The sequence below is a fragment of the Hyperolius riggenbachi genome, chromosome 2 (genome assembly GCF_040937935.1).
Source record: "Hyperolius riggenbachi isolate aHypRig1 chromosome 2, aHypRig1.pri, whole genome shotgun sequence".
Lineage (NCBI taxonomy): Eukaryota > Metazoa > Chordata > Amphibia > Anura > Hyperoliidae > Hyperolius > Hyperolius riggenbachi.
Window position 1 is genome coordinate 109,651,503 of NC_090647.1, and position 22,416 is coordinate 109,673,918.

A 22,416-nucleotide genomic window follows, 5' to 3' on the forward strand; every position below is an offset into this window, starting at 1 on the left:
GGGGGGGGGGGGATTGTCGGGGAAGCCCATGCAAGCATAGAAGGTAAAGTCCAAGGTTAGCACACCATAGGTTGATTTGCAGTAGTATTTATTCCTCAATTGTTTCGGGGCACGGAGGGTCCCCTTCATCAAAAAGTGGAGACATACCATATGTCTGCACATTCGGATGAAGAGGACCCTCCGTGGCCCTGAAACAATTGTCAAACATTGTGTTGACTTGGCTTATGCATTAAGGAATAAATACTACTGCAAATCAACTTATGGTGTGCTAACCAACCTTGGACTTTACTGTTTGTACTGGGTGTTGCTTTGCACCACGGTTATAGACCCAACCTGCATACGGCAAGGGGGGCCCATTCCGAACCTCCTACTTCTGCAAGCATAGAAGGAAGATACAAACTTGATGCAGATCCTGTGTGCTATCCTGCCCATAGAGGCTAGATGGTTATCTAATGGTGCCCCTTAATGATAATGATCTTTTTTTGTCCATTCTCACCAAATCTATGTAGTAGAAGGGTAAACTGAGTGAATAAACTTTAAATGGATATATTAGGTAGTCCCCTGGGGCGTAGTAATAGGGGTTGCAAAGGTTGCGACCGCATCTGGGCCCTTGGACCAGAGGGGCCCGAAGGGCCCTTCCTCAACTACAGTATTAGCTCTCTATTGGTCTTGTGCTCATAATAATCACCTCTATAGATGCTTTGACTACTGGTAATCATTAACAAACTGTTCCCCATCCCCGTCTTGCACCTCTGACACTGTAGTTGCCATTGGCAGGTTTTAGTGCGCAGTATCAATTGTTATGTATAGAGTGCTTGGGGGACCCCATTGTAAAACTTGCATTGCAGCCCACAGCTCCTTAGCTACACCACTGGTAGTCCCTCCCATTACATAGAAGTGGTAAGAATGGACACAAAATTTGGCTCATTAGTGGGTCCTGTAATTAGGAGCTATTGCTGCTATTTCAAATACATTTAGTATTTTATAGAATCTTAGGCAGAGTCTATGAAATGAATGCTAGCGTCACGGTGGTATTTGCAGACTCTATTTCCATTAGAGTATGTGCCAGGCAGAGCTGGGACAAGGTCCTCCAGCACCCAAGGCTGAGACACCAAAATGCGCCCCTCCATCCCTCCCACTCCAGCTGTCACACACTGATTGCTATTAGACTAAGAGGGCCACAGGGCCCACAACCTCCCCAACACCTTAATATCTAGTTATCTGGCTTGCAGTCACTGCTATGTATCCCCTTTTCTTACTTCTTTCTGCTTAAAACACAATTAGGAATGACAGCTGAATGAATTGTGCGCCCCCTCCTACACTGCGCCCTGAGGCTGGAGCCTCTTCAGCCTATGCCTCGGCCCGGCCCTGGTGCCAGGCACACATTTTCCTATTAAACTCTCTACCTGGAGCGAGATCAGTGGGCTTCTCATGCTGGAGATACCGGCTGCTTAGACAACGTGACAGGTGAGGTTTGAATCTATGCTGATACGCAGTGTGGCTTCTAAATGTGCCCTTTACACTGATTGATGTGCGCCTTCCGCATATGACAACTAAGTGCTGAGATTATCAGTGATTCTGACACTTTCTAAGCTTCTGACAGTCTATAGACTGTGATTCCACCATTGTACTGTCAGGAAGATCAGCTTTTAGACAGCCATCAAGCAGCGCGTGTCTGAGAGCCACAGGGTTCCTGTGTTCTGCTGGTGAAAGAAAAGAATCTGATAATGAAATAATCAGACATTTTCTTGTGTAGAAATTCTTTTTTCTTATGCCTACAAAAGTTTGCAGATAAATTGCCTTAGGCACTTTAATTGATTACAGAAATGGGATACCTGCTTGGCTGTTGATTCATGGAGAATGATAAGCAATAACACTCACTCACTAAATGTAAAACTGTTCCAGTGTATATGGGGGGCGTAAGCCACAGCAGGAAGGGTTAAAGAGGAACTTAGTAGTGGGGGGAAAATAAATACAGTACATTGCAAAGTGAGAAGTACAAGTTAGATAAAGAAATTATTGATACTCGTGTAACTTGTTCATGTTTGATTCACAGTCAGCTTGCAGGTCATCATATTTACTACTGGCAGACATGAAGAAAAAAAAAAACACAGACAGCACCACCTGCCATTATCTATAAACCCACCCACTAACAATGTGGCAGGCTGAAAGGGTTTTTTTAAACTATACATATATATGCACAGAGGGAGCTACTGCTTGCTTGACAGTAGTGATGGGCATGTCTAGGAGAACTCATGGAGAAGCATGCAATTTGATTATTCAGCTGATGGATTTGCACAGCTCTGATGTGCTGTGATCACATCCTGCTTTAGCACATGATCATGACTAGCAAATCAGAGACATATCTGTCACCTGACCAAACTGATCACATGCTTCTCCAAGAGTTTTCCTAGATATGACCACTACTGACAATAGACATGATCACTACTTGGCAGTTGGAGACAGCTGTTATTTCCCACAATGCAATGAGGTTCCCAGGCAAGAAACTGTCAGGGCCATGCAGCGACGGATCTAGGGGGGGGGGGGGGGCAGGTGGTATCTTGCCCCAGGCACAGTTTGTTGAATTCCTAAAAAGGCAGCAAAATGAATGGCAGTTTAGGCGCCAAAACCTGACCTTTAGGCGCCAAAACCTGACCTTTAGGCGCCAAAACCTAATCTTGCTCCAGGCGCAACTTGGTCTTGATCCGTCCCTGGGGCCATGGCCCTGACATCACACTGTGGGATGGGTTTCTCCACAATATCAGCAATACAGAAGTCCCTGATGAGCAATTTGAGAAAAGGTAAAGATTTCTCATGGGAAAGGGGGTATTAGCTACTGAGTGGGATGAAGTTCAGTCCTGGGTTAAAGTTCCTCTTTTTCCCTAACGGTATGGACGATCCTGACACATCCATACAAGAATACTGAAGGAGGTATAAATAAGTAAGGCCACATACACACATCAGACCATAGTGTTTTGAAAATGAAAGATCACAGACCAATTTTACCCCCTTCCATGTAGTATGAGAGCCATACTCTACACATTCTATTCTATGGAGCTGAACTCCCCATCAGACAGAAATCTTTGCAAGATGCTGCACACACAGATGCTGTACAGACACAAAAGATCATTATCTGCAAAAGATCTGTTCCTGCCAAAGATCCGTTCCTGCAAATTGCATTCATAGTCTATGAGATCTGCAGATCCTCATACACACCTTGTTTAACTGACATTCATCTGCAGATCAGACAATCATCTGCAGATCTGAAAATCCATCCTGGTGGATCTGATCTGCAGATGAATGTCAGTTAAACAAGGTGTGTATGATGATCTGCAGATCTCATAGACTATGAATGCAATTTGCAGGAACGGATCTTTGGCAGGAACAGATCTTTTGCAGATAATGATCTTTTGTGTCTGTACAGCATCTGTGTGTGCAGCATCTTGCAAAGATTTCTGTCTGATGGGGAGTTCAGCTCCATAGAATAGAATGTGTAGAGTATGGCTCTCATACTACATGGAAGGGGGTAAAATTGGTCTGTGATCTTTCATTTTCAAAACACTATGGTCTGATGTGTGTATGAGCCTTAAGGCTTGTCCAGCAATTAGATTTAAGGCTCATACACACATCAGACTATAGTCTTTGGAAAATGAAAGATCACAGACCAATCTTACCACCTTCCATGTAGTATGAGAGCCATACTCTACACAGTCTTCTCTATGGAGCTGAACATCAGAAAAAAATCTTTGCAAGATGCTGCACACACAGATGCTGTACAGACACAAAAGATCAGTATCTGCAAAAGATCTGTTCCTGCCAAAAATCCATTCCTGCAAATTGCAATGATGGTCTATGAGATCTGCAGATCATCATACACACATGATTTAACTGACATTCATCTGCAGATCAAGCAATCATCCGCAGATCTGAAATTCCATCCTGGTGGATTGGATCTGCAGATGAATGTCAGTTAAATCATGTGTGTATGATTATCTGCAGATCTCATAGACTATCATTGCATTTTGCAGGAATGGATTTTTGGCAGGAACAGATCTTTTGCAGCTACAGATCTTTTGAGTGTGTACAGCATCTGTGTGTGCAGCATCTTGCAAAGATTTCTGTCTGATGGGGAGTTCAGCTCCATAGAATAGACTGTGTAGAGTATGGCTCTCATACTACATGGAAGGGGGTAAAATTGGTCTGTGATCTTTCATTTTCAAAAGACTATGGTCTGATGTGTGTATGCACCTTAACTCTCCTGTAGTGTTTCTGAAACATGGGATCACTTCAGTGTGCCTCTCGGCTTCCTTCCTCTTCTCCTTGTTCTCCAGCGGCAAACTCTCTTCTTCCGTGATGATACTGCGTGTACCCTAAGGATTGGTGTACTCAGCATCTTCACATCTGGCAGAAAATTAATACATTTTTTATTGGATTTAATACAAACATCTGTATTGGATCCAATATGAAAAATTCTAAGTGTAAAAAAAAATAAATTGCAATGGACAGCATTACTGCCCATAGCAGTAAACTTTAAAAAGTAAGCATTTTTTTTAAACATTGTATGCGTGCTTGAGGACAGCTTGCAAGACCGCAACTTGCAAGAGGCCTGCCTGCAAAAATGCTTACAATATAAAGAAACGCATAAAAAATGTATCACTTTTAATATAAAAATCTGCCAGAAATTAAATGCAGAGGAGGTTATATAATCTGTATTACCACCTCTTGCTGATTTGTTGCACACCGATCTTCATCTTCTCGTCACTTCCGTCTTCATGACCAGAACATCTGCTGTAAAGGCAGAAGTGGTGGGAAAATAAAGAGCAACATGCAAAGCATCGGCAAAAGGAAGCAACATAGGTGAGTTAACCCTTTCTTCTCCCCCGTCTCAGGTGCAGATGTAAGATACCACTGATGCATACAGAATGCTGAATTTTATAGTACATACAGGGTGTGGCATAAAAGTGGGGTTTGAGGTTGCAAATACAACTGGCCCCTGCTCCTGAGGACCTGTGTGGGGCCCTGCATCAGTCAATGCATCAGGTTTCTTTATAGGAGGATCGATTTAAATCAAGTGAAGCCACAAAATAGCGATCTGTTTCCAAAATTTTTGTTTCACACTTTATTATATTCACAAAAAATTATTTTTCTTCTTCAAAAAGGTAGAAAAATTCTTTGTAAAGCAGCAGAAAAATTTGTGGTACAGACATAAAAAGCAATACAAAAAGCAGATCATAGACACAGTGTGCTTTGTTTGATGAATAAAGGTAATTTTAGTTCAGGCGACGACACTAGTCCGTTTCGGGTTATTGACATAGGGAAACTCAGCTGCAAACACAGTGTGCCTTGCAGCTGAGTTTCCCTATGTCAGCCATTAGTCAGGTGCCGGGTTGTGTCTGGTTGGAACAGATACCTCTTTACTAATTAAATTCATTTTTTTGACTGTATGTATCCTCTGGTCAAGATAATTCTCTATGCTTTGTAAAGGCCTGACGAAGGGTCAATAACCCGAAACGGACTAGTGTCGTCGCCTGAACTAAAATTACCTTTATTCATCAAACAAAGCACACTGTGTCTATGATCTGCTTTTTGTATTGCTTTTTATGTCTGTACCACGAATTTTTCTGCTGCTTTACAAAGAATTTTTCTACCTTTTTGAAGAAGAAAAATAATTTTTTGTGAATATAATAAAGTGTGAAACAAAAATTTTGGAAACAGATCGCTATTTTGTGGCTTCACTTGATTTAAATCGATCCTCCTATAAAGAAACCTGGTACTATTTGAGCATAGTGGTGTGCTCAAGTGTGGATCGTTATACTAACAAGAGTTCCTTTTTTGTTACCTGGGACTCATTCCCAACCATATTGAAACATCAGTCAATGCATCAGCCATTATTATTTTAATTGTGTATTTATACAGCACTGACATCTTCCACAGCACTTTTACAGTTATATTTTAAAATGTGTACCTGTCCAGTTTTAAACTCAGCCCTTCTGGTTGCTGCAGGCAGAGTGGCGGGAGGAAGTTCGGCTGCATTTTGAGAAAATAAAATCAGAGGGAACATGTTTACAGCGTCTGGAGGAGGAGCTGATATCACGACGCCGTGAGGAGCTCAGGTGAGATAATGTATGACGTGACAGGTCCTCTTGTTTGTGCTGAATTTCCGGCTATAAAACTTGATCAGTGTATCATGTTTTACTCCATGGCATGATAAGCAAGAAATAAATAAGGTTTACATTGTGTTCTTTTTATATGAAAAAGTGCTTTCACATATACAGTAGATAAAAAAATAATGTTGTCTTTTTTGTAAGTTACACTTTTCCAGTACAATTTCTGGATCACCTGGTGGGTGATGCTGAGAGTGGGGCAGCAGCCTCTCACTAGAGTGAGGAGGCAATCCGGCGTCAGGGGGGTGGGTGGGGCTGGTGCCGGATGCATTGTAGCTCCACCTCCTTACACCCGCACCAGCGTAATTTTGTAATTACGCTCTGCAGTGTGATGTTGGAGAGGATCAAAGTATCGAACTAGGTACGGAAATGGTTCCCCTAGTGATTAGACCAAATACATCCACGTGATATTTTGATTATGTGGCACAATGGCGGAGGATGGGGCCTATGCTGGGTGAGGCCAATGTCGAACATAGCCTGACATAGGATTGGAAAGGGGTAAAATATACAGTCCCAGTGGCAATTCTTAGTAGCAATTAAAAACTCCAAATAAGGGACATTTGGGAGCTATGGCCGAGGGGGGGGGGGGACGGGACTTTATGTAGTTATGCCCCTGTATGACACACATTTTTCCTCAGACAGTTTGCATGAAAGCCATTCTTAGCTCAAAGACTCTTAAAGAGACCCTGAGCGGTAAATAAAAATTAAATTTGGACTGAACCTGGGACTTCCTCCAGCCCCCCGTAGCTCCCGGGGTCCTCTGGCATCCTCTTCTTCCCTCTCCTGCACCCACCGGCGGCTCCGTTAATCAGCGACTTCGGGTGAAGTCACACGTGCTGCTCGCCTGTTGCGTCATCACGACAGTCGCCGTAAGCCTCCTGTGCATGCGTCATCCAGTCTTTAGAGAACTACGCATGGGCAGGAGGTTTACGGCGGCCGGTGTGATGATGGGATGGGCATGCGCTGGGGGCGCGCCCGAGCGACTTCACCCAAAGTTGCTAATTACTGGAGTCGCCAGCTGGACCAGGAGAGAGAAGAAGAGGATGCCTTGCGGGCTACAGGGGGCTGGTGGAAGCCTCCAGTTAAGTCCAAATTTCGTTTTTATTTACCAGTCAGGGTCCCTTTAAAAATGAAGTTTTTCACACATAGCAGATTTTGCCTAACAATGAATTGGACTGTATTTCATAATGTGTGTCGATTTGCATTGTCATATTGTTTTATGCACTTTGTACTGAGTGTAACATTCTCGCCTGTCTTCCCAGACATGCCCTGGACATACGGGAACACTATGAACGCAAGTTACAGAGGGCAAATACGCTTTATGTGGAACTGAATTCTCTTATGATGCAGCTGGAACTGAAGGAGAAGGAACTTCTTAAGTAGGTCATAATCTGTTTGTATTAATTAATCTTTAATTAGATGGTGCCACCATAATAATAGGACTTCACTGGTAAAATCCAAAAAGGACGTTAACTGCTGAGCTTCATTTTGTTACATAGACATGCAGAAATAAGGCATACGGCTGCCATACTGACTTAAAGGGCAACTGAAGTAAGAAGGATATAGAGGCTGCCATATTTATTTCCTTTTAAACAATACCAGTTGCCTGTCAGCCCTGTTGATCTATATGTCTGCAGTGGTATCTGAATAACACCAGGAACAAGCATGCAGATTATCTTGTTAGATCTGATAATAATGTCAGAAACACCTGATCTGCTGCATGCTTGTTCAGGGTCTGTAGCTAAAAGAATTGAGGCAGAGGATCAGCAGGATGCCAGACAACTGGTATTGTTTAAAAGGAAATAAATATGGCAGCCTCCATATCATTCTTACTTCAGTTGCCCTTTAAGTTCCCTGCTCTGGAAATGGTTCTGGTAACCCACCATATTAAAAGCACCACTTTCCCTTAATTATAAATGATGGCTAAGCCTACTGTCTTTTTCAGCAAGTGGAATGATGTCATCACCTTGCTTCACTGCTGCTTCTGTCTCACAATCCAGCCATCACCTCACGACTGTACATCACATGACAAGTTTGTTTTGGACAGCAAACCTGCAGAAAAACATGGGACCTGGCAACTAATGTGAGATCACCATCACTAGCCAACAAAATGTGATTCACTCCTGTGGGTGCATATTCACTATGAGAGATGGTATACAGTACTTATTATTGAATATTGCCGAACAAGAAAAAGAGAATTGTGCAGAGTCCAGTCACACGTCAGTAGTGTCTTGTAGCACCCCGGGTAACTTTATGGCAGTTAACGTTTAATTTTTGTTTGTTTATTGTTTACATTTTTTTAGATTATTTCAAATATTGCCTGAATCAATAATGCAATATAGCTGAATATTACTTAGTTGTTACATTTTTCACAGGACAGCAGCATTCCAGTGTGTTAGAGGCTGTCATCTGTTCAAAGATACAGACGGGTCAGCTGACATACTTGCACATATTTTACTGCTATGCCCTGTAATTAAATAGGAAGGGGACAGGCAGCAAATCAGCCATGCAGATACACATCACTATTAAATAAGAGATTTGAGTCATTAAAAAAATGACATACTTTTAAATATTTGCAATTACGGTAGTTGTTCCTGAATTTGCCAGGTTTGTGTCAGGTTTTCCCAGGTTCGTCTTTGCAGCTACTGAAGATGAAAATTTATAATAATAAAGGTGTACTTAAAGTGTACCTGAGACGAAGCACCCGCATGTATTTACCATGTATATCAGTGGGAACATTAGAGAAAACACCTACCCTGCTCTCTGTTTCATCCTTCACTGCTCAGCCTGCTTGTTACCATCCCTGATAAAATCCCAGACTGAGCATTCAGTCTAGCTTTGCCCCAGAATGATTATAGCTGAGTCTGTCTTGCCTGATGTCTTTTCAAGCCCAAGCCCGCCCCCTTCTGGCTCTGCTTTCCTGTTCTGTGTACTGGAGCATCACAGAAAGCTGTGATGAGATGGGAGGAGCTGCTAATGTAAGGGCATATTGAAAAACGTTTTTTTTTTAAATCTTTATTTGTTAGTCATAAGAGGTTTTTTAGAAATGATGATTTCATTTTGCACACAGCCCACTAAATAATATGCTTTTCTGATGAACTGTGTTTTGCATGGAGTTTTAGTAAAAAAACACAAAAAACGGCACACCAGAGCGTTGCAAATACCAAGTGTAGTATTTATTTTGTAAAATCTATCGGGGGGATATGTTTATTTTGTGCCAAAGCGTTCATCTCTGGTTTCCTTTAAAGTGTACCTGAGACAAACATATCACAAGGATTTATACTTGCCTGGGGGTTTCTTCCAGCCCCCCATACTCTGTTCCAGCTCCTTGGCATACAATCCCCTTTGTTCTCCCACAGTTTTCCCTGGTAAAGTCCCCAACTGAGCCAGTCGAGTCGGGGCTACTGTGCATGTGCGGTCCTGGCCATGCACACCCCCTGATCATGCTTCCATAACCGTTCTGCACATGGGCAATTGGCTATGGCTGTAACTGCTTGCGCAGAATGCTCTCAACCATGGGAACGCGATCGTAGGGTGCGTGAGGCCAGGGATGCGCATGAGCAGTGGTTCTCAACCCGGCTGGATTGCAGACTCCACTACGGCGCAATGAAGCGGACCAGACCAACACGGAGGCAGCAGATGGACTACGGGGGCTAGAGGAAGCCCCAGGTAAGTATAAATCCTTGTGATGTGTTTGTCTCTGGTTTACTTAAGTGGATCTCGTTGTTCAGCATCCAATCAAAACTTCTACATCTTATATGGGGACGTAAATGTGGTTGCACAGTGAACATATACATCCCTTGATCAGAGATTTTGTTATTACAACTAATATGATTATGAAATAGTTTATATTGCTCTGTGGTGCATTTAAGACTGTTCAGGGTTTACGCTCATCACAAGTATATTACTGTTTTGTTTATCAATGAGGTGTTTGTGTTACTTGCAGGAGGGAACAGGTACTGGATAAGAAATTGCCGACCATCCTGAGACAGCAGCCACGGCCAGCAAGCACTGTAGAAAAACTGATCAAAAAGAGGAATGTGCCCCAGAAACTCTCTCCACATGGAAAAAAGTGAGTTAACTCTTGGGTGATAACAGAACTTTCCGTAAAAACAGATGTATTTTTTAACATGTGACACTGACATGTCATGGTAATAGTTATACAAGAAAAATTAAGGACTCCATTTAGAACGGTTACTTTTTTACTTTTTACTGTCTCATCAAATGCAAACCTCTGTCTGTTAATGTGTTTGGTGCACAGAATTCCAAGACTCAAGTGTGTGTGTGTGTGTGTGTGTGTGTGTGTGTGTGTGTGTGTGTGTGTGTGTGTGTGTGTGTGTGTGTGTGTGTGTGTGTGTGTGTGTGTGTGTGTGTGTGTGTGTGTGTGTGTGTGTGTGTGTGTGTGTGTGTGTGTGTGTGTGTGTGTGTGTGTGTGTGTGTGTGTGTGTGTGTGTGTGTGTGTGTGTGTGTGTGTGTAAAAATCACACTACAAGAATACACATAATTAGACAGCAGTTCAGCCATAGATACACATAATTGGCAGTATTTCACCCCAAAATACTCATAATTAGGCAGCGTTTTCTCCCAACTTCCACATAATGTGGCAGCTTTCCCCCCAAAAAATACACATAATGCAGCAGAGTTTCCCATAAAATACACATACTTAGGTAGCGTGTACCACAAAATACACATAATTAGGCAGCATTTCCTACAAAATGCACATAATTAAGTTGCGTTTCCCACAAATCAAACATAATGTGGCAGTTAACCCCCTTCCTCCCCAAAAGGAAATGCATAATGTAGCAGCGTTTCATTGATCCTGCAATGGAGTGAAGGTCTTAGAGACCAAATAATTCAAGTGTGAGTCAGGTTGTGGGAAGGGTGCACGATGATATGGGTGGTTGAGAAAATGCATAGTAAAGACTTAGTTTCATATGTGTAAAATAAAATTAAAATGGATCTTTTTATTCCAGGCCAGACATCTTGAAGTCTGAAGTCTCTAAAGACTCTGTATTGTCTCCCTCAACACCGACTGGTTGCCAGAAACTGCCCCCCTCTCCAGGCCGTGGTCGCCGCGGAAAGCCTCGTTACCGGAAAGCAAAAGACATGGTCAACCTGAGAGCAGCAGTGACTCCTGATCCAGCTCCACAGACGCAGCCACCTCCTCGTGATCCGCACCCTTTATCCTCTTCCAGCCCAGATTTGCTATGTACTCCTTTAGAAGCAGAGGCTCGTAGAGGCAGCCAAAGTGCAGAATGTTCTCCAGTTCGCTCCCTACCTGGTCCACCAAGCCCAGACTCCTCCTCGGGAAGAGCCTCAGGGGGCAGAGCGGCCAGAGGTGGACAACATCTAACACCAGCTGCAATGCTCTATAGGGCTGCTGTTACTAGAAGCCAGGTACATACAGTATGTGAGATCATATTGTGCAAAACTGTAAACAAAAAACCATGAGTAATGTGAACGCCATATTCAGTTCTTCTGAGAGGGTCTGAATTTTCTGTCCCTACCACAGTGTAGGAATCAGTTTTTATTGGAAGCCAGTTTATCCAAAAAATAGACTCAATGAGTGTCTGTGTTTATTTATCAGTTCATGTGATCCACTCCTTTTCTACTAGGAAAATGCCTGTTATCAATAAGTCATAGCCAGATAGAGCACGACATGAATAACATACAGCCATATGTTTATTGCAGACCTAAAGTGTAAAAATAAATTACACAGTGTCAGCACAATCCATAGAAGTTAAAATAGAATTGCATGAACAAATGTTTAAAAACTGACCTCTTGTGCTAAAAAATACAGGTTTTGTTGTTTAGACACGCCCCCTCCTGAGGTTTTTATGTTTAGCCACACACCCCTCCTGATAATCTGCCAGGGCAGTTTTCTGCCATTGCAAAGGCTTCTAGGAGATTGGCCTTAATTCATTAAGCTGTAAACCACTATGCATGCGTTACATAGCAGCACTCGCTGCTATGTAAGAAGCGTGCCTTCCTTAGATACTTCCTATACATAGTAACTATAGTTACTATGTATAGGAAGGCAGGCTCCTATCTAAGGAAGGCAGGCTCCTTACATAGTAGCGAGTGCTGCTATGTAACGCATGCATAGTGGCTGCTCCTTTTTTACGGTGTGCTGCTCTAACAGTGCAGCTTAATGAATCAAGCCCATTGTGCCATAGGAGTTAGCTCTCTTTAGTAATCCATATTGACATAACGATTATGTGACATACTAAACTGACGATACTATATTTTAATTGTATAGTTTTCTACTTGCAGAAAATACAGGTATATAGTTTATGGATATTTAATCAATGATCATCAAATGTGTGGTTTTATTCATGCATGCGAATAGTGTTAAAACTGACTTGGCCACCAGTGGTGCATCTTTGAAGTGAAAGCTTCTCAGCTAAACGGTTAATGCCTAATGCTAAAGAGAGCTTTCCCATAGGGTTTGGTGGTGGCTAGGGATGGTCAATAAGCTGCAAATAATTTTGAGTTGATGCAGGATTATGCACTTTTTAGATGCAAATTTATACAGTTTGAAAATGAACCAATCAAATTTTACCTTAGCAGGATTTGATTGGTCCATATTTAAGCTGCATAATTTTGCATGCAAAATTTGCATAATGCAGCATCAACTCGAAATGATTTGCATCTCATTGGCCATCCGTAGTGACGGCACTTCGGAAGCAATTCGTGCAACTCGTCACTGTTGTTTATGAAGAGTTACAAACAGATCTTTGCTGGTCACCAGTACACATACCCTTGAAGCTGTAAGACACTATTAGGGGGATGTAAGGACGCCTACTATGTGCCTCTGAGAACTTATGTGTATGGTGCACCTCATATTAATACTTGTAGAGAGATGCTGAGCGCAGGTGTAAGCAATGCTCTTATTTGTTTGGCAGAAGCGAGGTGTGTCTTCTGAGGAGGAGGAGGGAGAAGTGGACAGCGAGCTAGAGATGGAGAGGAGACAAAGGTAAGTAGCTATGGATTGTTGAGGAAGTTGTTGTGTTATTTCATGTTGTTCCAGTGCATGATACATTATTATTATTATTTATTGTATTTATAAAGCGCCAACATATTACGCACAGCTGGACAATAAATAGGGATACATACATTGCAACAAGGGGTGACAGACAGAGAGGTAGCAAACGGTTATACAACATAGCACAAGGTTATACATACAATCAGGGTATGAAATGCGGTTTACAGAGACCCGGCAAAACAAGTACGAGTTAGTCCATGAGAAGGGTGTAATTGCTGGGGTAGTAAAATTAAGAAGGACACACTAAAGGAGGGGGGAGGCCCTGCCAAGGCTAACAATCTAAAGGGTGGGGGGACACATAAGGTAGGACTGTGGAAGGGTGATTGACAGAGAGTTATGCTGGGAATACACGGTTCGTTTTTGCCTTCGTTTAAACCTTCGTTTCGATTGTGCCTTTTGTCCTTTTCGATCCCGAAATAATCAGTCATACGGTTAATATCACCACCCACGGTTTAGTTTTTTTTTCCGATTCTGATGGTTTCGTTTTTCCAATGATCGAAGGCTGCAAAGAAACGAAACGAAAATCCCTTTTTACAGGGACGGACTAGCAAAAACGAATGTATAATCGATCTGAACAGCCATCAAGCCTACCAATGGCTCGATTAGATGGATAAAGAGAGATAATATCAAACATGTTCGATCACTAGTCGTTCGTTTTTGGGGTCTATTAATCGAAACTATAATGAGATTATGACTATTTTCACATACGTTTTCAACACTCGATTCGTTTACCGAACGAATCGAAGGTTTAAACGAAGGCAAAAACGAACCGTGTATTCCCAGCATTAGAGTGTGGTAGATGTGGGGTAGGCTATTTTAAAGAAATGTGTTTTGAGGGCTTGCTTGAAGGTGTTGAAGGAAGGAGCGAGTCTGAGGGGGAGTGGAAGGGAGTTCCATAGGGTGGGGGCAGCTCTTGAGAAGTCTTGTAAGCGTGCATGGGAATGAGAAATGTGTGGGGAGGTCAGGCGGAGATCATTGGAAAGCTATCCTGTATTGTACAGTTATCCTGTATTGTACAGTACATGGAGGCACAATTTAATGCCTTAGTTCATGCTTGTATTTTTAATGCATACTGTATAGAATACATCATAGTTTGTAACATAAAAAGTTTGTCCATTGCACATAAATTACCAAGTTATTGGGTTGTCAGAACAATATCCCTGTGCCATGGAAAGATGCTGCTCGCTTGGGCAAAAAGCAAGTATGTGATCCATTCAAAATCCTCAGCCAAACGAAGTAGTCAAGGAGGAGGTAGGAGGGGGCACCAGGGCTGGTTCAAGCCACAATGGGGCCCTGGGGCAGAATTAACCTGGGGGCCCCCACCCCCACAGCATATTCACCCCCCCATGCCTCTGACCCAGCTGCCCCCCCCCCCCCCTTCAACTTCACTGTGCTCCCCAAGGCCCCTGCACTGTTTTTTTCAGCATAGCATCCCCTGTACCGAATCACTGATCTAGCCCATGTGCTCTCATTTTCATACCACTGTCTGCCTCTTCTCAGTGACCCAACGCATGTTATTATGTAATGACATGCAACAGTTCATGGAGAAGAGGCAGACAGCGGGACTAAAGACGGGAGCATGGGTATAGCAGTGCCCTGGGACAGCTGAGTTGCTATTCTGACAAAACTTTGCAGGGGAGAGCTCAAGTAAGGAGGAGTCCTAGGGGGCCCTCCCTTTGCCTCTATGGTAGAGCTGGACCTGGGGGGCACCAGCTAGTCTTTCACTAAAACAGAGCTGGCCATGCCACCTCTTCTGTGCTGCTGAGACTTTAACCTTGTGACCAGCACTGCAGGTACATCTCATCGTCAGATCTGGTCTAGTTCCTCCCTGCTCAGTGTGTAATAAAGCATTTAGCCTTTCTACAACCTTTCCAATGTGTTTGTAAAGTGCATGCTGCTGAGACGCATGCATGGTTTTTATAAACACACTGGGGAGGTGGAGTAAAAAGATAAATTCTTTATTACCTTCTAAGCATGAAGGAACTGCTGAACTGCAGCTACAGTGCTGGGCACAAAGAGCTAATCACTCAACAATAGAAGGAGGAAGTGGACTGCATTTTTATGAATGACCGCTTCGGCTGAGGCTTTAAGGATTTTGTCGATAGCAATCTGTATGGACCAAGGAAAGTGGTGACCTTTAGATCATTTCCTTTGCAGGTGGCAAGCAGAGATGTCCCAACATCAGTCCCCCAGTTCAGAGAACCTGTCTGATGGTGAAGAAGGGAACACCACAGACCTGTCTCATAGTGTCACCCCAGATGTCCTCAGTACCAACACGGATGAACGTCCAGATGAACGCTCAGAAGACCTCGTGTCCCAAAGCTCAGAGCCGCCACTGGATCTTCTGACCCAGTCCGATGGGCTATCTGAAAAAGAGGCTGTAGTGCAGAAGGTGAAGTCCCAACTCAGCAATGAACAAACATCAGGAGAGGTGAGCAACAGAACATCACACACAAAACTAAAGCTGTCCACACACTGGGCACCTCCTGAGTTCACTGGAGATGCCTAGGTCAATGGGCCAAAAAGTGATTTTTAATTCATCTAGATCTGTGCGTGGAGTTGGGATCTAATAACATTATTTGGAGCCGATTAATATAGGGTTGAGCAGGCAGTGTGGCAGTATTCTCAGTGATATATTGTTGAATATTTCCCATGTAGGAGCATAGCAATAGCCATAGTGGCTAGAGCAGCTGCTATGGGGCCCAGACGCAGGGAAGACTCTCTTTGTTCCTAAGCCATTTGCTATCTTTGTCCCATTCTAACATCCTGTGCCTGCCAGACACTTGTACTTACCATAAGTCAAGACTAGGGAGGAGTTGTGGGATAGTGAAAATTATGTAAATCAGTGGGCAAGAACATTATTTCTGAGTGGCACGGTGGCATAGTGGGCAGCACTCTCACCTTGCAGCCCTGGGCCCACAATTTGAATCTCAGCCAGGGATCTATCTGCATGGAGTTTGTATGTTCTCCCCGTGTTTGCGTGGAGTTCCTCCGGGCACTCTGGTTTCCTCCCACATCCCAAAAGCATACAGATTTGTTAATTGTCCTCCACTAGAATTGGCCCTAGAATACAATGGACATGACTATGGTATTGTGAGCCCCTCTGAGGGACAGTTAGGGACAAGTCTACATATAATCTGTAAAGCACTGCAGAAGATGTCAGCACTAAATAATACATGATCAGACACAGAGGGCTCGATTCACTAACTGGTGATGACTCAGTTATCACGTGTTAAGACTTTGCATGTGCAAACTTGCGTGCTAAGCATTTTGCATGTGCAAAGTTTATGCCATTCAAGTTTTAGAGTGCGTACAGCGTTACGCTGTATGCAGGATAACTGCACTTTGCATGTGATAACTACGGCGCTTTGCGTGTTAACCTATTAGAGTGTATGCTTAGCGCGCCCGTGCTAAGCTGGTTTGCACGCGATATAATGTGCACAAAACTTTACATGTGTAAACTATTGACTTCGTGTGAAGTCAGTCGTTTACGCGCGAAAACTTTACGCGCATGATATCACGTGCAAAGCAGCTGTGCACGGGTGTGCTAAGTGTTAGCACACTTTTTTGAATAAAGCCCAGAGACTGCAGAGAATCAGTATTGAGTATTGTAGTGTCTTTCTTGACCATTCTAAATGAATAGTACAGAATTAATAAGCTACAAGAAAAGTATATCATTAGTTACAGTACCTAGTAGTAGAGATACCAGTATTCACAACAGCACATTCTGGAGACATGCAGGGCGTGTGACCGCATATCTGTGTGACTGTGACGCCTTCAATAGGACATATCGAATGCATCATGGAGTCACAAATGCAAGTTCCATTGCAAGCAACCAAAATTACATTTTTGGTTTAAATCAACTGTTTTTTTTTCTTTCCTTCCTGGCTCTGCTAGCAAGCACTGGCTGTTTGGTGTGAAATCTGTCACCTAGCATTTCTGGGAAGTTATATAGCTCATCCATCAGATGAAGATTAGATATTAGCCTGACAGAACCAATTTACAGCATCCTTTTCTAGACTGTAAAGGTAGCCATATAGGTATGAACAGCGCTGAGAGTAGTAGTTGGATAATATAAGCTTTAATAGATTGTTATGGTCTGTATATATTCAGGATAGATTTCAAAGCACAAGGTCAAATGTTAAAAATACAGAATTTAAAATCTGTAAAAAGTCTCACAGCATATAGCTAGAGTGCATATATTGCATACACGTACCCTGTGTGTGTTTAGGATTAATATTCAATCAAAAAAATCCCTATTCAAAGGTACAAAAAATATATAAAATCGCATAGCATGTAATTCAAATCCATATATTGCATACAGTTGTGTTATAAATGGAGTCTATATAGGTATGAACAACTCTGAGAGTAGTAGTTGGATAATATAAGCTTTAATAGATTGTTATGGCTTGTGTATATTCAGGATAGATTTCAAGGCACAAGGTCAAATGCTAAAAATACAGAATTTAAAATCTATAAAAGGTTGCACCGCATATAGCTAGAGTGCATATAATGCATACACATACCCTGCGTATGTTTAGGATTAATATTCAATCAAAAAAAGATCACTATTCAAAAGTTCAAAATATTTAAAATCGCATAGTACGTAATTCAAATGCATATATTGCATACAGCTAACTCGGTTGTTATAAAAGTTGTAAAAGTTCACACCGCATTGGGAGTATTCACCATAAATTATGTGACAAAGAATGCAATATTCAGTCTACATTCAACAATCAACCCCCATTCACTCCTGAGCCACCCGATGCTGTTTATGCACAAAAATGTGCTGAGGAAAAAGGAGGATGCACTACAAAAGGCATCACAAGTGCAGTGTCCTGGATACAAAATTTATGGGGTTAGAAATTGTGACCAAGGACAGTAGGGGGGGCGATTACATCTCAAAAATGTCCTGCAGGGAAGGATACTGGATTTTTGAACTAGACTCCCATCAATGCGGTGTGAACTTTTACAACTTTTATAACAACCGAGTTAGCTGTATGCAATATATGCATTTGAATTACGTACTATGCGATTTTAAATATTTTGAACTTTTGAATAGTGATCCTTTTTTGATTGAATATTAATCCTAAACATACGCAGGGTATGTGTATGCATTATATGCACTCTAGCTATATGCGGTGCAACCTTTTATAGATTTTAAATTCTGTATTTTTAGCATTTGATCTTGTGCCTTGAAATCTATCCTGAATATACACAAGCCATAACAATCTATTAAAGCTTATATTATCCAACTACTACTCTCAGGCTAATTTCACACCAGGACGTTGCGTTAGAGGGGGCGTTAAGGTCGCATAACGTCCCCCTAACGGAACGCCTGGTGGTGCTAGATCTGGACGTCAGAGTGAGCCGCGTTGTGCAGCTCACTCTGGCGTCAGTGATGCCGTGATGCGCACTCTTGTGCGCATGCGGCATCACGTGGCCCCGCCGGCCAATCGCCGCACAGAGCGGCTGCTCCAGGAAGTAAACACTGCACGTCATAACATATTAATTAGCCATGTGCCTGGCCGCTCTCCGCTCCTCCCCAACATTACTGAGCATGTGCAAGCAGTCTAACGCGGCTCAGCCGCGTCCAAAGTACTGCATGCAGTACGTTGTCTTGTGACGCAGCGTTACAATGTAACGCAACGTCCGCACTGTGAACAGCCCCATTGATTTTTCATTACTGTGCGGTGGGCTGCGTTACAGGCTGCTCTAACGTGCGCCTGTAACGTCCCACTGTGAAACCAGCCTCAGAGTTGTTCATACCTATATAGACTCCATTTATAACACAACTGTATGCAATATATGGATTTGAATTACATGCTATGCGATTTTATATATTTTTTGTACCTTTGAATAGGGATTTTTTTTGATTGAATATTAATCCTAAACACACACATGGTACGTGTATGCAATATATGCACTCTAGCTATATGCTGTGAGACTTTTTACAGATTTTAAATTCTGTATTTTTAACATTTGACCTTGTGCTTTGAAATCTATCCTGAATATATACAGACCATAACAATCTATTAAAGCTTATATTATCCAACTACTACTCTCAGCGCTGTTCATACCTATATAGACTCCATTTATAACACAACTAGAGGTGGTTGGGAACCCCTGGCCAGTGAACAGCAGCGGGTGAAAAGAACCACACTATCCCCATCTGTACTCCCATACCACCTAAGTGCCTCTCCACCTTTTTAAAACTTCTGTAAAGGTAGCCATACACTGGTCGATTTGCCATCAGATTCGACCAACAGATAGATCCCTCTCTGATCGAAACTGATCAGAGAGGGATCGTATGGCTACCTTAACTGCAAACAGATAGTGAACCGATTTCAGCCTGAAACCGTTCACAATCTGTGGTGGTGGTTCTGCCGCCGCTCCCACCCCCCCCCCCCCCCCCCCCCCCCCCATACATTACCTGCTCCGCCGGCGCGACTCCAGTCCCCAGGTCTCCGCTATCTTCTCCGCTCTGGTCTCCAGGTCCAGCATGCTTTACTTCTTCCTGCCCGGCAGGAAGTTTAAACAGTAGAGTGCCGGGCAGGAGGAACTGAAGCATGCCGGAGACCAGCGCGGACACGGAGCAGCGGTGACCGGGGGTAGTCGTGACGGCGGAGCAGGTAATGTATGCGGCTATATTGCGTCGGTCGTCGGGTACTCGAACGCCGCTAGCGACGCGCTCCCTACCCGCGGGCGATCGACGGTAATTTTTTGCACGGAGCGATGGACGGGATCGGACGAAATGGATCGAAATTCGGTGTGTAGCGCGAACGATTGGCAGCAGATTCGATCCCAGTGATCGAATCTGCTGTCGAAACGGCGGCAAATCGGGCCAGTGTATGGCCAGCTTTAGGCACCGACTCAGTAGGTGTCCGACACGTAGCTGCCTTCTGGCCTGAGTTGAAAGAGACAAAGGAGTGATTCTTATCACTCCAGCTGGGGACTCCAAAAAGTTCAACCCACCTTAAAAACTATATTTAATAATAGGCACAGTTTTGTAATATTTCTGGTGTTACAAAGTTACCAGGTTATTCAATTCCGCAGCATGGGTTGGACTTCATGTGACACTGGTCCTGAGAGATTTTCAGCCCTCTGGATCTTTCGGTACCAATGCCAGTAAGGTGGAAAGGGAGGACGGTGCTATGAGTCAGCCACCCCTCGGGTTTAGTATCAGCAGATTCACACAATTATGCTGATTATGAATATTCATTCGGGTTCTTGATGTGACCTATGGGCACGGAGAAATCGGGCAAAACATGAATTGGGCCAAAATCTCTCCCTGTCTAAGGGGGCACTGCCTTTTTCAAATTGCACATGGCTGGACTTTTACATTTCATGACCCCGCCCATCTACAGTGAGGATTAAAACTCCAATGACACAAAGGTCCAAAGTCCTTCATCTGAAGTCTCTGTCTATAACATCGGACATCCAGCTGGACACTGGCAAATCACTTGGATTATTTCTCACAAAAGGGCCTCTGAGGCCCGGTGCACACCAAAAACCGCTAGCAGATCCGCAAAATGCTAGCAGATTTTGAAACGCTTTTTCTTCTTTTTCTGTAGCGTTTCAGCTAGCGTTTTGCGGTTTTGTCTAGCGGTTTTGGTGTAGTAGATTTCCTGTATTGTTACAGTAAAGCTGTTACTGAACAGCTACTGTAACAAAAAACGCCTGCAAAACCGCTCTGAAGTGCCGGTTTGCGTTTTTCCTATACTTAACATTGAGGCAGAAACGCATCCACAATCCAAAAAATGCCTCACCCAGGCATTTTTCGTTTCTGCAAAATGCCTCCCGCTCTGGTGTGCACCACCCCATTGAGATACATTGACCAAACGGATCCGCAGCCGCAAGCGGCTGCAGAAACGCTGAAAAAGCCGCTCGGTGTGCACCAGCCCTTAGCCTCTATGGCATTTGGCCATCTTGGACTACCGCATGGACTACCAATAACGGTATTTGAACTGTACATTCAGACATTGTTTCTTTTCATCTCTTTCTATCAAACCAATCTGTTCTGCCGGACAGGTATATTTATCTGTGGGCTAAAATAGGCTTTGTGTATGTAGTTTTAGAATTAAAACTAACGATTTTATCATTCAGCCTTGTGCCTATTCTGGTCATCTGATTGTTGCTACAATGATTCTGCCCTCTGAAGAGTCGGAGTCATACTACCGCATTGTTTTATTATTTTTTTTATAAATTGTTGATTTGCTAGCTAGGTTGTAAATAAACGGTTTCTTCCTTTTAGGAGTAGTTAGCGGGAGTCTCTTTCCTCCCTGAACACGAGAGAGTGGTGGCAGTAAATTACCTGATTTCCCGCGCGGAATCGATATTTTTTGTTACCGATTGTACATACAATCGGGATTGTACATGTATGGGCACCTCCAACCAATCTTAACCGTTTACTTCGCACACAGTGAATCTGCCTCCAGAAGTCTCTAGTGCATGAGACCTGCATGGCAACAGTGGCCTAGTAATACGAGATTGGTGAGTGATTGCCACATTACATATTGTCGGCAGCTGCGCGATCAACCTTTATTGTCAGTCTGCTCACTGTACTTCCTGCGTACGCTAACGGGAGGAGATTAGACGGGATTGGCACGCTCTGTCACATTAACTACCTTCTTATGATGATCCAGCAACCGGTCTTTATTGTCAGTCTGCTCACCGTACTCCCTGCGTACGCTAACGGGAGCAGATTAGATGGGATCGCGGGGCTGGATTGTCACAGTGACCACATGCTGTATGTATAGCATGTGACTGTTGGTTGCTGTGCACTCACACCCATGGGATCGGATATTGAGGAGCAATCTGTATTTTATAGAGACCTATCATTTGTAGTTACATGTCTGTAGGCATTTTTATTTTCATCACATGTATAAAAGTGTTGATGAGAGTAATAAAATTCCCTTTTTTATTTTATTGCCATTTGTTCCAGTGCTATTATATATTGCTGCATTTTTGCAGATCATCATATTTACTGGATAAAAGGTAGAACACGCCATTTCTACTCCTTCTCATTCATAGTGAACACCATCTAAAAGTCCGAAAGGCAGGGGAGGTATTTCTCACCAATTTTGGAGTATAGTCTCACTTTTTGGACACTTCAAAAGAAGTCAATGGGGCTTTTGTTTTCCACGTTTACATTATTTGTTCACCCCTCTTTCATTTCAATGGAGCCTATTTTCTGCGCTTTTGAGT

General features: G+C 43.1%; 1 protein-coding gene across 4 annotated transcripts in view; it reads left to right on the forward strand.

The window, feature by feature from the left end:
* MAP3K12 (mitogen-activated protein kinase kinase kinase 12) overlaps window positions 1-22,416 on the forward strand; it is a 169,682-nt gene that overhangs the window by 141,364 nt on the left and 5,902 nt on the right. For all 4 annotated transcript variants that reach the window (XM_068267179.1, XM_068267183.1, XM_068267182.1 and 1 more), the window contains exons 8-13: window positions 6,004-6,113; window positions 7,427-7,543; window positions 10,111-10,236; window positions 11,138-11,561; window positions 13,070-13,140; window positions 15,367-15,640. In XM_068267179.1, coding sequence (XP_068123280.1) covers window positions 6,004-6,113; window positions 7,427-7,543; window positions 10,111-10,236; window positions 11,138-11,561; window positions 13,070-13,140; window positions 15,367-15,640 — 1,122 coding nt within the window. The remainder of the gene's footprint in view (window positions 1-6,003; window positions 6,114-7,426; window positions 7,544-10,110; window positions 10,237-11,137; window positions 11,562-13,069; window positions 13,141-15,366; window positions 15,641-22,416) is intronic.